Source organism: Hydra vulgaris, chromosome 10, assembly GCF_038396675.1.
Source record: "Hydra vulgaris chromosome 10, alternate assembly HydraT2T_AEP".
In the NCBI taxonomy this organism is placed as follows: domain Eukaryota; kingdom Metazoa; phylum Cnidaria; class Hydrozoa; order Anthoathecata; family Hydridae; genus Hydra; species Hydra vulgaris.
The window spans coordinates 52026093-52044874 of NC_088929.1; the positions used below are offsets into that span (position 1 = coordinate 52026093).

General features: G+C 27.0%; 1 protein-coding gene across 2 annotated transcripts in view; it reads right to left on the reverse strand.

Moving 5' to 3' along the window:
* The window catches only part of LOC101240334 (nucleoporin 88), a 69315-nt gene that overhangs the window by 25267 nt on the left and 25266 nt on the right, over positions 1–18782 (reverse strand). The window contains exons 5-9 of one of the 2 annotated variants that reach the window (XM_065808309.1): positions 15522–15678; positions 8435–8533; positions 8279–8357; positions 7981–8073; positions 5993–6022 (exon numbers count right to left, since the gene is read on the reverse strand). In XM_065808309.1, the coding sequence (XP_065664381.1) occupies positions 5993–6022; positions 7981–8073; positions 8279–8357; positions 8435–8533; positions 15522–15678 (458 nt within the window). The remainder of the gene's footprint in view (positions 1–5992; positions 6023–7980; positions 8074–8278; positions 8358–8434; positions 8534–15521; positions 15679–18782) is intronic. The other variant, XM_065808310.1, reaches the window with a different exon arrangement.

Sequence of the window (18782 nt, forward strand, 5' to 3'; positions counted from 1 at the left end):
TTGAGTTGACAAATGTTTGAAATATTGGGAGTATAATTAATAAACAAGGCTCCAACAGAAACTCAAAACAAGTTTTAGTCGCTAGATGTTCGAATTATTGGGTGTTTAATGTACAAGTCAAGTATAAATAGACAAGTCAATAATTATGTACTGACAAAGTTGATATATTATTTATAAAAATTGTTTTTTTGATTATGATTTTTTACAACAAGGTGATGAAACTAGAAAACAATATTGGCATAAAAGTTATGGAAAAAGTTTGATTCACTGATAGGATTTTTCAAATATAAAACATAAGTTTGTATCAAGTTACTTCTCCAATCGAACAGCTTCCACCAAGGGCCAGGGTGAGTAGCTAAAAAATTATGAAAAAATGAGTATTTTTGCCAACTAAAAAAATGTTCTTGGTTTTCGGCTTAAATTTGCAGACTGATCTAATTGTTTGGAAAGTGGAACTAAACTAATAGATCCAAATATGCTGATTGATTGAACAAAAATGTATAAAATTGTCAACTGGATGAACTAAAGTTAATTGATGGGGAGGGATGCACACCCCTATCCCTATCGCGCTGCTTTGTTACTAGCCTTCATAAAACATAAGTTTAATGAAATTAATATCATGAATTGAAACAAAGGTTCCTCAGAGGCGGAAGCTTTTAATTCTCTTCTATCGGAAATGCTGTTAAGACAACATTTCCAAGTTTACCATTGTATCGAGACTATCCTCCTGACAGAAGGAGCCTTTAAAGTACATTAAATATTATTTAGGGGATCGACATATCTTTGATTGGAAACCATTGAACATTGATTTTTTTTTTTAGTTATTATTAAGGTACTCTAAGAAGCCCTAATGGTTTTATCACAGAGCACTGCCACATGGAGAATAGCATTTAATAAATTGGTTATCCGTTTCCAACCTCAGTGGAAGTATTTTTGTGCCAAGCCTAGAATTGAACCCAAGACTTTGCAGTTTGAATCCAAATGCTCAACCACTACACCATGGTTGCATAGATTTTCAGTTACACATACTGCTATAGATTTATAAACACAGCGCATGCAATAGTGAGAGCAAATAAAAACTTATGCAATAATTATATCTTCAAACCTAGTAAACACTATGTTGTATTTGACTTTTTGAAAGCTATCAGCAAATATATTGAAGTTAGCGAAGATGACACAGTTCTTACAAAAGCTGATACATGCGGACATACAGCATTATGTTAAAATTGTTATTTAGAAAGCACATGAATCAGTCTATAAACAAACTTTATTTAGAAAGCTCATTAAAACAACACCCCTAACATATGGATGAAATTCAGATCAGAAAAAATAATTTTGTTACTTCTATTATTGATACTGAGAGCAATTTTAAAGTAGTTACTGAATACTGTATTTTATTTAAGATTGCAGGATTTTGACTATCTTTGATGAATTAAATAGGCTGACATAAAAATAAATAGCTGAACAAACGTCCAAATATGCAAACATACTTCATAGAACTAAAATCAAACAAAAAAAGTTTTTGCATTTTGAGAGACATTTTGTAAAACATTTGTCACTGAACATTTATCACGAAAAATCAAACTAAACAACTTTTTTATACATATATTTATTATCTAACTGCTTTTAATAGAAAACTCATATCAATAACAACTCTTCAAACAAAATGAATCATTAATATATAGCCAATTCAGGATGAAAGAACCATTTTTATAGCTTTTTTGTAAAATCTGCCTGTGTTTTATATAATCTATAATTATACTTGGAAAGGAAAACGGCATATGGTTTTTACATATTTTTTGTTCCGCTTGATAAGCTCTTTCTGATTATATAATTTTTTATTTTATTTCTACATTATTTTTTTTTTGCTGACTGTACCAAATTTGATGCCATGGGACCCGGCCCTAAATGTGAAAAATTTTTCTTCTTAGTTTTAGCCTAAAGAACAAGTTAAAAACAAAAAGTTGCTTCTAACACGCTTGTGCACATGAAGAACACAGTGAACCTCACTATTATCCATAAACTTACATGGTTTCTTTTTTTTTTTTTTTTAAGCGAAAGTACAATGCTTAGAGCGCAATATGTTAATCCAATTCTTTTATATTTTTATAAAATATTCTCTCCTTAAATTAATACTGAATATTTTTGCGCTATTAACACTATCATTCCAAAACACTTGTTGAAGCTCGATCATCTAATGTGTTTAGTTCTAAGCGATAGCCTTCAGGATTGAATCCCTGTGGAATTTAATTTTTATTTTTGAATATGTTTTTCATGGGGTGTGCTCAAAACAAGCAAAGTAAGAAATACAACTTGGGAGTATCAACTTCCAACTTCAAATAAATATGTGGTCACTGCCCCTTCCCCTTTCTTTTCAGTCCTTAACTCTCATCTATGTATCACATGCTCAGAACAAAGTAAGTTTTTATTACGCAAACTAAATTCAAAAAAAACTAAGCAGTTGTTCAGAATGACAAATCAGTATTGATAATAACATTAAAAGCAAAATCTAAAATTGAGAAAGATTTACAAACATAAACTCTTAATATATTGTTAATCTGTTAACATCTACTAACCATTTTTGAACGTTTTGCTATATGTGATATGGAAAATGACTTCTCTACTACTTCTTACAGATAAATCTTTAAAGAGGATAACTGGAGTCAAAAATTTGTTGAATTTATATATTAAATTGTTAATTTATTTGATATCTTTAAATAAAATTTTAATTTTGGTAACTCAAAACATCTTCTAAGTAACCAAAAGTTAATGACGCTCATGTACTAATACTGACTGAACTTACCGACACAATTATAATCATAACTCAAAAGACCTTTAAATAAGAAGAACTATTTCACTACTGTAAATGAGCAGACAGATTGGTATTAGATTTTTATCCACAATGCCATAGCTAATTAAAGTTGAGATTTTAATCATTTTGTTTAAATTTTCCTGGATTCAACACTTTATTTGTAACTTTTGAGGTTTTATATAAATCTGCTGTTAAAATACTTGCCTGTTTAACTGCATCATCATCTTTGAACATAGTATACTCAAATGGGGGAAGTCTGGACAGTTTATTGCTTATCATTTATAGTTTAAAGTAAATCCACAAATCCATAAAATAAACTTTTTTAAAGGTATTTTTATCTTCTGATAGCAATCTATTAAATCTTTCAAGATTACTTGCATGATTATTGCACACAAAGTTTGCACACCAAAAGCGCTGTTTAAAGAAATAGTCACAGTTTTAATGGTTTCATTTTTCAACCAATTACTATAAATTTTTATAACTGAGGCAGTTTTTATCATGTACGGAATGTTCCTATTATTTAATGAATGTTCTTAACAATTTTCTATCGTATACCATCTATGAAAAGTTCAGACTTGAGTTTTTTTAGTTCAAAGTTCAGAGTATTTGTATTTTCTGTAAATACATTTCATCAAATATTAAACAGATATCTTGCAACATTTTAGGCCATTTTTGAGTAATAATTTTGCATATTCTATTGTGTCAATATTACTAGAATGTGTTTTCAATAAAGAAAGTAGTGGAAAATCTTTCCAAATAATTTTTAATGGTGATATAATATATGCTTTGAATGACTGCATGGAAGTATAACACTAAAATAATGCATATCTATCAGTATTTTCTGATTTCTTTATTATTTTTTTTTTAGTTCTTCAAAAACTAAACCAAACCAAACAGATTCTGCATAATTTTGTAAGTAGGAAAGTGTTCAAAGATACATATGTAGGGCATTTTTATGACTATTACAAAATATAATGCAAAGATAATAGACAACTCATGGAAAATATTTTCATATAAGCTCTCAGCAACTTGTATAAACACCTAAATAACTTCTGGTATGGAAATTTTATTAAATAACATCTTGTCAAATATAATATGATATTTAATTTTTAACATTTGGTAGCTACATACCATACCAGCAATGTATTTAAAATTGTGTGCTCAATATTTCTTTAGTATTTACAATATTAAACATTCTGCAACAGAATGACCAGATGACTACTAGTAACAGTAATTTTTCCATGACAATTGGAGGTGGAGTTGGTATTGTTTATAATCTTTTATTAAAAAGGATCTTTTAGCATGCTCTTCTTGTTTTATTAATCAGGATCTTTTAATTAGCTCTAATTGTTTTACTAAGCAGGATCTTTTAATTAGCTCTAATTGTTTTATTAGGCAGGATCTTTTAGCCTGCTCTCCTTGTTTTAAAGTATTTTTTTCTTAAAATTTTTTTGCACATATAACAGATGACTTAGTTGGCATATTTACATTATTTAGTTTTGCATATTTACAAATAACTTTATCCTTTAATCTTTTTATGGTTCGTAAGTCTTTATTGATTTTGCCAAAAAATTTTGTAACTTTTTGTGGTTTGTTAACATTAAATCTAAATAAAATCACTACATCTTGTTTTAAGTTGTTTCATAAATAGCCAACAACACAACATTCAACATTTTTTGTTCTGCTAATAGAACTTTTAATTTATATTGTATAAATTATACAATTATAAAGTATAATCACCACACTTTAATTCAAAACCACAAAAAACTGGCCTTCTATTAAATCTCCTTTCGGAATTTTCAAACCTATTTCTTTTTTCACATTTTCAATATTATTCCGGAACGTCTCCTTTCGATATTATTCCTTTTTTCACAATTTCGATATTATTCCAGTAAGTCCTTTTTCGAAATTATTCTCTTTTGAGCTATTTCAAGATTATTCTGCTTTTCGGATTTTCGATACGATTTCTTTTTTTAACAATTTCAATGTATTCTCTTTTTCAATATTATTCTGAAAAGCCCCTTTTTGATATTACTCCTTTGTCCACAATTTCAAGATTCTGTTTTTTCGGAGTTTCGATACAATTCCTTTTTTTACAACTTTGATGTTATTCTCTATTTCGATGTTATTCCGGAAAGTCCCTTTTCAAGATTAATCAGTTTGGCTGTTTTCGATACTGTTACTACTAACCCTTCTCCCCAAGCCCCGCAGTTCCCTATTTCACTATGATGTCAATTACCAATCTTAATGTGTTTTTGTAGTTGTGCGTTTGCGTGTGTATGTGAGTGTGTATATATATATATATATATATACATATATATATATATATATATATATATATATATATATATATATATATATACATATATATATATACATATACATATACATATATTTATATATATATATATATATATATATATATATATATATATATATATATATATATATATATATATATATATATACATATATATATACATATACATATACATATATTTATATATATATATATATATATATATATATATATATATATACATATACATATACATATACATATATATATATATATATATATATATATATATATATATATATATATATATATATATATATATATATATATATATATATATATATATATATATATATATATAAATGCGGTAGTGGTGTAGTGGTAGAGTGCTCGCTTTATAAGCGAGAGGTTCCGAGTTCGATTCCCACCACGTCCCTGGTAGTACCGCGCTCAACTTGTTTCTCCGCGCAGTTTGTCTTGGTTCAGTTTGGCCTTGTTTGTCAAGGTTTGTGTTTCGGAGTTATAGAGTTGTGAGAGGGTTATAACCACAAGTAGCCTCCTCATCTGTAGTGGCCTTTTTGGCCTTGGGGAGGTGAATTACAAAAAAAATAAAATAATAATAATATATTTATATAAGATTTTACATTACACCATGTTTAACAAAAAAATCTGAACCGAACTCACATGACATTGGTAGCATTGACTTGCTACCAATGTCATTATTTGAGTCCTATTCAGACTTTTTTGTTCAAAGAAATTCATAGAAGATTGCTTGCATAATGATGTAAAAAATCGTTATGCAAATTTCAATAAAATTAAAAAAAAACAATCATAACTTTTTTAATAATCTGGCAAATAAAATATTGCTCACTTAAAATTACCTCTTTGACTCTAATATATGTGGACTAGATCTAAAATAACATAAAGAATAAAAAAATTAAAAATTATAAAAATTTATAATTTATTATTTATAAAAAAATTAATTTTTACAACTATATCTATATAAACTATATAAATGTTAAAAAAGTAGTATAAAAAAAAGCCACAGAAAGTTAAAACTTAAAAAAAATGTGTAAAAAAAAAAATTAAAATAAGTTAAAGCATTTTCAAAAAAATAAATAAAAAATGCACTGACGGATTTTGGGTGGAATGACCAATTTTATGAACTAAGTTAACCTATACAAAGCTGTCTATACAAGGTAAAAATATACATTCCAATTACCAAAAAGGATAAAATTTAAATCAAACAATAATGTCAAAGAAAAAATCAAATTTTTTTTTTAATTCTCTATTGCACATAAAAGCGGAATAACAGCATTCCAAAAACTTGAACTTTTACAGTACTCAGAAATTCTATTTTTTGCACACAAAACAATAATCTAAACTTTCTACAAGTGTTAGCTGCTGAAGTCAACAAGCATTTCTGTACCTATAAGCTTACTCTGGGCAATCAATTCTTCATTTCAACCTTTGCTATATGGGCTTTATTATGATCAATGAACTGTTTGATGTGATAAAATAAAGTTTTTAGGGTAATGCTGCAATTTGGCAATGACAATAATGGCTATTGCAAATTGATGTTTATTCTCGTTTAAACGCTTTAGATATTTTTGAGTTTGAGTTCAATTGACTTGGTTGGTTATTAAGCGGCAATCAAGACTTTTACATGTTTTGCAATACTTTGAGGATAGTAATGATATCCAGTCACTGTAGATAGAGCAAAAGAATTAGATTGAATTTCAATATATATTTAACATATATAAACATTTAACATATATATACATATATACATATATATATACATATATACATATATATATATATATATATATACACATATATACATATATATACATATATATATATATATACATATATATATATAAACATTTATTAACATATATAAACATTTAACATATATATACATATGTACATATATATATATATATACATATATACATATATATACATATATATATATACATATATATATATATATATATATATATATATATATATATATATATATATATATATATATATATATATATATATATATATACATTTAACCAACAACTCTGATCATCTAAATCTTTGAATGGATAGAAAGGTAAAAAAAACATGCAGAAAAACTTGGAATGAGTGAGTTTTGGACAACATCAAAGAGCTGAAATTAATTAAAAGGGGATTAAGGCTTAAATAAAGATAAAATGTACAAGATGATGAGTAAAAAGATGTTAAAAGGATAATAATAATGATGAAATTTAAAATTTTGTGTGAACTTTTGACCCCCTTAAAAATCCCCAAAATTATGACTCATCATATTTCCCCAGGTCCTTGTCAAAATTAGGCCTGTCATTAGTTAGTCACTAGATGAACTAATTAGGCCTGTTATTAGTTAGTCACTACATAAATCTTAGTAACATTATCATTTTTTTCCTATTTTACAATAGTATTGGCATGGTAATTGCAGTAATAATAAATGAAAAGTTGTTCATTCAATGAAGTAATAAGAAATGAAAATTGTTTATTTGATGCTGTTCGAGAAGAAACCTTATAAAAGGTTTCTCCTTAAATAGCATCATGATATCACATTATTTTACATGCCCAATACAACCAAAAACTTGATTCTCTTTAAAAATTTTAAAATTAACTTTTTACATTTTTAACATCTATGCCTCAAAATTCTCTTCATAATTTTATATATCCTGATTACTATTTTTTTCTTGTTTATCTTTTATTTATTTTATACTGATTTTTTTTTCCAATGCCCAAAAGCCTAATGTATTAATGTATTTACCAAAAATTTATTATATTTATAAAAATTCATTGAGTTATAAAAACAAGAGTTTGTAAAAATCATACGTACTTTGGAATTGAAAGTTTTGTAAATTCACCAGAGTGAAGAAGACACAAAATATTTTCATTTGCTAATACACACCCATTAATAGCAGAACATAAACTAGAAATAAAATAGTAGAACACAAACTATGAATAAAATAGCTGTTTCATTATTAAACCAATAGCAAAAAAAAAAAGATATGCAACCATGCCCAAATATTTAAAAGCAAAATACTAAAAATAAAGGTTTTTTTTTTTCCTTTTATTATTAAGTCAAAACTAATGTCAAACTTAATAAATTAAAAATATATAAATATAAATAATACCTGTTTATAGATGGTTGTGTGCAAAGGAGATAAGAAACTTCTGCAGGTGTCTCAAATAAAACCTCTTCACAATTCATACCTTTTTAAAAAAACAAGTAAATTTGGAAAGTTCTAGAAACTTACTCTTTTTTAAATATTCAATTTCAAATAACAAACCATTTTCAACCATTGCACTTATGTCATCTATCCAAGGTAAGTTAATAAAATGAACACCTCCATTACTCAAAGCTATATAATTACCAGTTTGATTCTTGTCTAAATAAAAACATTTTTTTTTTTTTTTTTAACAATCAAAACTATAACATTAAACAGATCTTATAACTTGACAGGGAGTAATAATTTGTATAACTCAAAAGAGCTTGTTAGCCATGGTGAAATAAACTTTCATAGATGGGGTAATAATTTGATAGAAAACTCCCACATTATTACCAGGTAAATGTTAAAGGAGCTTGGGAGCTTTGCAGTCTTCTTGGGAGCCCCTTCGCAACCCTGGGAGCCCCTGCTGTGAGAAAAATTGAAATTCAAAAGAAAAGAGAGAGAGTTAAAACAAGTGAGAGAACTTAATAACAATGTTTACTTATTTTACCTAACTAGTTTACTTAATACTTTATTAAATAAAGAAACAAATTAATTATAATGTTTACAATAAAGCCATTTTATTTAAACTATCAAAAAAAATTAAACAAAATTACATTTATAAAAATATGTATTTTTTTACAAACCTTTTCAAACCTTTTTTTGGATTAATTTTATAAACACTTTTGATAGCAAAAAATTTTAGTGTGAAAACAAACGTTACGTAACAACTCAACTTACGTAACAACATCTTTGCTTCCAACACGGCTGCAGGCAACCACTACTAGAGCTGGAAGTTAATGGAAGAGAAAAGATGAAGTTTAAAGAGCATGATAACGATTGAAAGACAACTTAAAAGATTGCAAATTATATGAACCAGGAAAGCAAGATGAAGGAAGCAAATTCCAAAGAACTAATGTTCGAGGAAAAAAACTAGATAAATAAGAGTTTTTGGAGCACTTAGGAATAGTTAAAGAAAAAGGATGACACTTAATTTAATGACGAGTAACACGAAAATGAAATTTAGCAGATGGCACAAGAGACGCTAGCTCTTTAGAGCAGTGTCCATTATAGTTTTTGTAGAAAAGAGAAAGAGAATCAACATTACGACGATGTGATAATGGTTGGAGGTTAGCTGCAAGAGCAGGTCCAACTATGTTTACAATGCATTTTTGCACCTTATCTAAAAGTGAAAGAGCATCGTTAGCATATCCACCCCAGAAATGGCAACAGTATTATATACAAGGACGGATTTGAGATTTATAGAGATAAAGAATAGAATCCGGAGTAAGAAAATGGCAAGCATGATAAAGAGATGCAACCTTAGACGATGGTAATTTTGCAATGGATTTGATATATGGTTTACAAGAAAGTTCAGAAGAGTTAATCCTAGAAGATAAAGAGTAGATGACTTGTCAAGCACATCACCATTCATAATTAAAGAAAGATCCAAATTATTGCAGTAACGATTGACTGAAAAAAATTGGGTTTTATCTGAGTTATAGTTCACCAGCCACTGTGAGCCCCATGCTGTAGCAGAAGTGAGATCTTATTCAAGCTCAAATGCCGCCTCCACGCAATCAGAGAGTGTTGGTTTCTAACAAAGACAAGAATAAATAGCAGTACTAACAATAAACAATGCCACCTTCGATAAGACAATATATGGAAGATTGTTAATGTAAACTAAAAAGAGTATAGGGCTTAGGATAGAACCTTGAGGAGCCCCTAAAGTTACAGGACATCAAAGAAGAGTGCTGTCCATTGAGCACAACTTTTAAACTACAATTGGAAAGGAAGGATTCAACAATCTTAATGATGTTACCTGATACACCATAACAAGAAAGCTTATGAAGAAGACCAGCATGACAAACTTTATCAAAAGCTTTTGAAATGTCACGAGCGATAGCCTTAACCTCTCTACCTCTATCTAATGTACAATAAAACCAGTTAAAATAAATGATAAAATCAGTTATTACTGTTAGCAAATCAGCTGTAGAACGAGAAGATCGAAACCCATATTGATGATCAGAAAGTAAGTTATTAAATTCAAGATGAGAGATTAAGTGTTTGTTAATTAAAGATTCAAAAACCTTGCTTATGATCGAAAAAAGACTAATGGGACAAACTGACCCATAGATGTCGTTTTTTACCGGACAAGTGTCAGAATATGTCCTAGGTTAAGCGCTTTTTTCAAGCCCTGTTATAGAGACATTATGAGACAAATAAGAGATAAGACTATTACAGATGATGAGACAAATAAGAGATAAGATTATTACAGATGATGAGACAAAAAAGAGATAAGATTATTACAGATGATGAGACAAATAAGAGATAAGATTATTACATATGATGAGACCAATAAGAGATAAGACTATTACAGATGATGAGAGATATAAGAGATAAGATTATTACAGATGATGAGACAAATAAGCAGGGTTGGCAAAAACCCAGGTTTTTGAGCAAAAACCTAACCCAGCTGGGTTTTTGGGTGGGTTTTTGGGTTTTTGCTAAAGTTTGGTATAAACCTTTAGTAACAAACTTAAAAATATCTTAATAACTTTCTTATAGTTTATAATATAATATAATAAAGCTACTTTTCATTTTTTACAGGTATATTTTCTTATACAAAAGCTTAATTAATAATCAGGTTGCATTTTTTTATAGTATAAATCTATCTTTAATTAGAGTTATCTTTTTAGTTAAATTTAAAATGTAAGTAGATTATACTTCTTCAACATGCCAAAGTATCATTCAGGGGGAAGAAATAAGGCTAGTGAGTGGAATGAAGTGACCATAGTAAGTGATCAACCAAACAGAGTAATTTGTAATTATTGCAAAGTGAGCATAATTAAAAAAATAGAGAGAGAGTTAAGATCCATTTGGCTAAATGCAGAAGAAAGAATAAAGGAAGCGCTAATAACTCTGCTGAAGTATTAAGTGATATATCAGTTTTAGAGTCAAGGCCATCTACATCTGCAGCATCAAATAAGTCTAACCTGTCCGATAATAATGAGCAAGATTGCTTAAGCTTTATTAGTGATTCTTCTTATTTGTCAGTTATTCAGTCAACTGCAATGACGATGCAACGGCAAACATCCATTTCTAAATTTGTTACTACAATAACAAGCAATCAGAAGGATGAACTGGATTTACAAGTTACAAGGTTTTTCTTTTCAGCAAATATACCATTCAATGTAGTAGAAAATCTTGAATTTACCAAGCTGCTTAAAAAACTTAGACCTGGATATGAGCCACCAAATAGAAAACAGATATCTTCAGAACTCTAAGTAAAGATAAATGAAGAAGTAATCAATTTAATGAAAAATGATCTTGCTAATGATTGTGCTGTTACCCTAATTCAAGATGGTTGGAGTACATTTAGTAATGATCCTATAATTGCTCATAGCATCCATAATGGAAATAAACCCTATCTCATTTCTGCAATTGACACTGGAAGCCCATCAAAAACAGCAGAATATTGCACTCAAGCTGCTAAGGATGCAATCAAAATTGCTAAAGAAACATTCAATAAAGATGTAAGTGTTAAATGTTAAGCTGTTTTATTTAATGTGTGTGTATATATATATATATATATATATATATATATATATATATATATATATATATATATATATATATATATATATATATATATATATATGTATGTGTGTGTGTGTGTGTGTGTGTGTGTATATATATATATATACATATATATTTATACATTAAGTAAATAACAATATATTCTAGATTGTTATTTACTTATTGATCATAATCTGTAATACAACACTTTGAAATAAAACAGCTGTGTTAATGATATAAGCCTAATGATAATTATGACAACAAAGATCCTTGCTTTATTTTAACGAAATTATTTTTTAATATTTCTTTGTTAAATTTTCTTGAACAAATGTATTATAGGGATGGTTATTGGAAAAAGGTGGACTGATGCCACAGCTACCCAATGATACTTGCTGGAACTCTTAACTAGATTGTTTACAGACATACATTTCAAATCATTTTCTGTACGTTGACATTAGAGGTGAACATATGGAACGATAGAAAGATATTGATCCTTCAATAGGAAATATTCGATATTGATCCTTCGATAGGAAGCCTAATTGACAATCTGTCAATACAGAGAGAAGCAATAAATTTATATGCACAACTGAAAATTGTTGGTGTTGCGTTAGATAAGATTAATAAAATTAGTTAGTAACTAGATGTATTAAATTTAATAATAATAAGTATATTATAACTACTTATATTAGGCACCATGCCATCATTAACTTTATTTACATAATTATTAACAAAATTATTGTGTTTACTGTAGCTGCAGGTTGACGATACAACTTTGTCTGAGGCAGTTGAGATTTGGCAAAGCCTCGTACATAATGAAAAGTTGGCTTTGTACAAAGATGATATTTTGAAGAGGTTTAAGAAAGCAATTGTTCCATGTCATTTTCTGGCTAATTTAACAGATCCAAAATATGAAGGTAACTAAACAATTGTAAAAAAATTAAAATATTGCATCTGATCAATTTTAAATAAAAACAGATGAAAAGTTTTTATAACTTTACTTGTTTACTTAGGAAGAACATTGGATAGAAGTCAAGATGAAGAAGCCGAGGAATGGTTTAATAAAGTCTATCCTGAATTTATGCCAGGCTATTATGCATTTAAACTAAAAGATGCTAATTGTTTCCCAACATATTTATTCAATGATAGTGTAAAAAGCACAACATCAGCAACAAATTGGTGGAGAATTATAGAAATGAAGGAACCTAAGTCTTCCATATTGCTGCAAATTTTGCAAAATTTTTACGGCAGTTGCACACATGTCCAGCTAGTTCTGGCACCATTGAAAAATTTTTCTCATCTTTTGGGATTATTTGGAGCAAAATTAGGAATCGTTTAGGAAGAGAAAAAGCTGAAATGTTTGTACAAATTTACAGACATTTAAGATCAAGATGCACAATTGCTGATGACTAAGTTGTTAGATAACTTTGTTTTAAATGTTCAAGTTTAAATGTTATTGCTCCAAGTAAAATAAAATTTTCAATTATGATTTAATAAACTTCTTATTTTGTTTTTGATAGAACAATTGTTGAGCAGCATCAAATCTTGCGTGTTAATGGAAATTGATTTATCAATAAATAATGAAAAATTAAAGACCAAAAACCCATTAAATTGGGTTTTTGGTGGGTTTTTGGGTAGGTTTTTGGGTACCAACCCTGCAAATAAGAGATAAGATTATTCCAGATGATAAGACAAATAAGAGATAAGATTATTCCAGATGATGAGACAAATAAGAGATAAGATTATTCCAGATGATGAGACAAATAAGTGATAAGATTATTACATATGATGAGACAAATAAGAGACTTATTATTTTATTACTATAACAGATGATGTCATAGAGAAAATGGAATCAGGAGTAGAAAAATGGCAAACACAAAAAAAGATAAGATCATCAAAAAAAGCATTGAAATAGATTTAAAAAAATGGAACAGAGATGGAACTTTAGGGTACCCCAGAAATTACAGGAAATAAAAGAGTGTTACATAGCAGTAACATCTATGATACCGCAGTTAGAAATGTATTCAACAGTTTTAAAGATATTCCCAGATAAACCATATGAAGAGATAAAACAAAAGTTCTTTGCAAATGGTTCTTATTAATTGGAGAAGTAATTACATCAGATTCATGTATAATATATGAATTGCTAAACTTGCATTTGTTAAAATTTAACAATTTTAGTTAAAAAAAACTGTTTAACTGTTAAAAATTTTATATAATTTCTGAGATCAAAAACAAGGAGAATAATGCCAGTGGTATTAGAGACAAAATATGTGACAAGCAACTTTGTTATTCAAATTTGTTGTTATTCAAGTTGAGAGAAAAATAGAAAGAAAAGAAAAGATTTAAAGAAAACAGTTAATAAAAGATTTAAATTTAGTTTGAGAGGCAACCATGGTGGCATTTGTAGAAAAAAGAGATGCAACTTTGCGGTGATGGAACAATGGCAAACTTTACAGCTAGAAAAGATCCAACAGTATTTACAGAGCAATTTTGGTTCTTGTCTAAACAGGGACCAACAAAAACAACAATAACAACAACAACAACAGTATTCCATACAAGGATGATTGAAAAATTTATAGAATTAGAAAATGGAATCAGGAGTAGAAAAATAGTGAGCACACTATTACAAATACAGCAGTGTTAATAAAGGAAATAAAGATGGCATTTATCAAAGTCAAGAAAATACAAGTGTTGTTGATTAAAGAACATAGTAATCCAGGTAAAACTTATAAACAGCAGAATGTATATTTGCAGTAAGTACATAATGGATAGCAAATGGGTATTAGCAATAAGTACATAATGCAGTATGCAAACTCTATCATCATTATCTTATTTTTCAAATATAATAAAAATCTTTTCTTGAAAAAGATTTTTTTATGTCCGTAATGTTCTTTCCAAATATTACTTTTTTCTTATTTTTCTGTCAACTCAACAAAACAGAAATCGATACGGAATAAGTTTTAATCAAAACATTTGATACAGATTAAGTTTTTATATATCAAAACATAAATTGAGCTTTTATTTTCAAGATCATTTCATGCCCTCTCAACATCAGTACCTGTTGAATGCAATTCTTTTAGGACCAGTTTAATAATGTCTGCATAGTACTAAAATGAGCAATAACTTATTGAATAACTATTTCTGCAACTATGACTTGTAATCCAAATTAATTTAAAGTTTATTTCTTTGATATAAGATTTTTCTTTATTTTTTTCATATGAAGTAAAAACTATCAAAAATTTCCTGCAGAAAGTTCTTCATAAATTTAAATGTTTTACATTAAATTTTCAACTTTAAAGTCATAACAAATAGATGCTGTAAAGCACTACCTTATAATTTTTTTTTTGAATATCTCAGTCTCAATCTTATGTCTAATAGTCTCATACCTTACGCTTCTCATATCTTACGCTTCTAGTTGTAATAAATAAATACATAAGAAAAAAAGTAAACTTTAAAAAAAATATTGAATGCAAATCGTGAACAAAAAAAAATTTTATCAAAAAAAAAAAAAAAATACAATAAGACAAATATAAACAAAATTCAGAACATATCAAAACTAGATCCAAACTAGATCAAACTTCAGATTTACCTTTTTTAAGCAAAAAATCAGACACTTTTGACTCATTTTGTAAATCAGGTGAAGGTATTAAAGTAAGATCAAGTTGTACAGATTCATACACAAACAATGCATCAGAGCTGCGTACAAATATTTCATCAAGATCATCTTTTGTACCATCATTTTGTATCTAAATACAAAATATTTAAAATGATTATAATATTATTATTCATATTTAAAAACTAAATCAAAAAAATTTATTGGAACTTTTTTACTTTAAAAAACATTATGAAAATAAATATCACAGGCCTGCCTCTTAAAATAATTCAAGACCTATTAATAATAGCATAGTCTTGAAACATATCAACACTTATGAAGACTAAACTTTAAATTGCTTCATTGTAATCATTTCAAAAAAACATATCTTTGCTATCATATCATTGTTAATTTAGGTTGTGTATTACTCTTCATACCTAAATTTTTAAATATTTCTTTATTTTAAAAATTTATAACTTATATTATTATAAAGCCAAGAAACGCATTTAAAAGACTTATTTTAAAAATCAATATTAAAGTATAAGTTTTAGTGGAATTTGGAAGAAAAAAATATCATGGCTCTAAAAGTAACATATCATAGATAATTGACTGGCCACTACTTTGAGCACTGTGTATAAATATAAATAAATAAATAAATATATATATATATATATATATATATATATATATATATATATATATATATATATATATATATATATATATATATATATATATATATATATATATGTAAATTATGTTTTTACAAATAGAGTGCTCAATGTTCTTAAAGAACAGAGCAATAAATTAGTTTCTTGGTTATGAAGCAAATGCTCTACCACTACCATATATATATATATATATATATATATATATATATATATATATATATATATATATATATATATATATATATATATATATATATATATATATATATATATATATATATATATATATATATATATATATATAACCATTTTATAAACATCAATTAATACAAGTTTCTCTCGATACTAAATTTATTTTTATTTTATTTTTTTATTTATTTTTATTAAAGAAATTTTCGCTGGATTGTTGTGACCAGCGTCTTCAGCTTTAAAGTTTTTTTTTGTTTTTTTTGTTTTGTTTTTTTGTATCTTATTTTTAAAACGGCAGTTTTATTTTATGTCAATGGGATGGTTTCATCTTTTTCTGACGTCAGTGCGCCATAAATGGTGTCCAAAATTTTTTTGAAACATATTGACCCTCATCTAAATTGATACCGTTTTGTTGAGGGGCACATTGTATTTCGAGTGCCTCAAGAACTTTCCTATCAAACTTTGTAGCATCAACTTTTAGAGTTCTGCTACTGTCCCAGTTAATTTGTTGTGAGCAATGTCTCATGTGTGTAGCTAATGCAGATCGTTCTGTTTTATTTCCTATTGTACTGTTTTTGTGTTGCTGCATGCATGTTTTTATTTGCATTTTTGTTTCACCTATATACTTTTTGTTACAATGACATTTAATAAGGTAGACTCCTGGGTGGCTGTTCATTTGTAGCTTAGATTTATTTCTTGATGGTAATATTGCTTCTAGGTTCAGGTTTGATTTGAAGACCGTTTTATATCCTGCCTTCCTAAACACCTTACGTAATTTGGGAGGCAATATTGGTACCCAAGGTAATGAAATTGTTGGATACGTACTGGTGATGTTTTCATTGTTTTTAGTAGTCACTAGTGATTTTTTGTTCTTTCGTTTTATTTCTTTTATGATTTTTATGAGATTAGATTGTTTCTAGCCATTTTCGACAAATACTTGAATAAGGAATTTCAGTTCATTTTCTATATGTTTTTTTACCAATTTTTAGGTTGATGTAGCAGAACTCCTTAAATGTTCTACCTATTTGTCAGTCAATGAATGTAAACAGTAAAAGAATTAAAAATTAAAATATTCGGAATATTTTTATTTTTAATATATTTATTTAGAAAATAATAAAATTTAATTAGTTTCTTTAATCAAATTTACATCAAAGTTTTTACGTCAATTTTTTACATCAAGTTTTTACATCAAGGTAGATGATATAAAGAAAAAGAGCTGTTAAGATATTTTTAAAGACAATGAGTGGTTAAGAGCTGCTTTTTAAAACTAGCATTAAATTCAAAGCTTTTACTAGGTGTGTATATATATATATATATATATATATATATATATATATATATATATATATATATATATATATATATATATATATATATATACAATACTGCTCAAAAATTTAGCACACATTAGATTTAAGTTGCGTTTTTTTCTTTAAAAATGAAATAAAAGTAAAAAAAAAGAAGCTCAGGGTTTTTAAAAAACGAAACATTTATTTGACTTTTTTAATTACATTAAGAGACAAACAACTAAAAAAAACAAATGTCTGTCACTAAATATCTTTAATCAAAGTTAGTATATAAAAAAAAAGTTAAAAAAAAGCTGCTCATAAGTTTAGCACACCTGGATTTAAGTTTGCTTTAATAGCAAGATCAATAAGGGATATGTCCACCTTTGTTCTTTTTTTTTTTTTTTTTTTTTTTTTTTTATTTCACCTCCCCAAGGCCTAGAAGGCCACTACAGATGAGGAGGCTACTTAATTGTGGTTATAACCCTCTCTCAACTCTATAACTCCGAAACACGAACCTTGACGAACAAGGCCGCTGCGCGGAGAAACAAGTTGATGCATAGTTCACATCAGGGTTCATAGTTCACATCAAGGGTCTCTGTTTAAGTTAAAAATAGATGGTTAAATTAACGCAATTTTTTTTTCTTTTTTTTTTTCTACATAAGGTATGTTTTAATTAACTGTAAAAAAAACAAACTGAAATGGCATAAGAAGTTTATGTATATATATATATATATATATATATATATATATATATATATATATATATATATATATATATATATATATATATATATATATATATATATATATATATACACACTTTTTAAGAGCAAAAAAAAAGCATAAATAATGTGATTTTATAAAAAAAGCAGCAAAAAATTTAAATAATAACTTATTTGATATAACAAAGTAATATAATACAACTTTGATGAAAATGTATATATGATATACTATCACATGTAAATTACACATTTACATTCAATATATTAAAAAGAAAATATAATATCATAGTATATAAAAAATTACAATATTTTTCAAGTTTTTAACTATATTAGTACTTAATTGACTTTGTTTTTGAAGATTTCTATACAAATCAAAAGAGATAATTT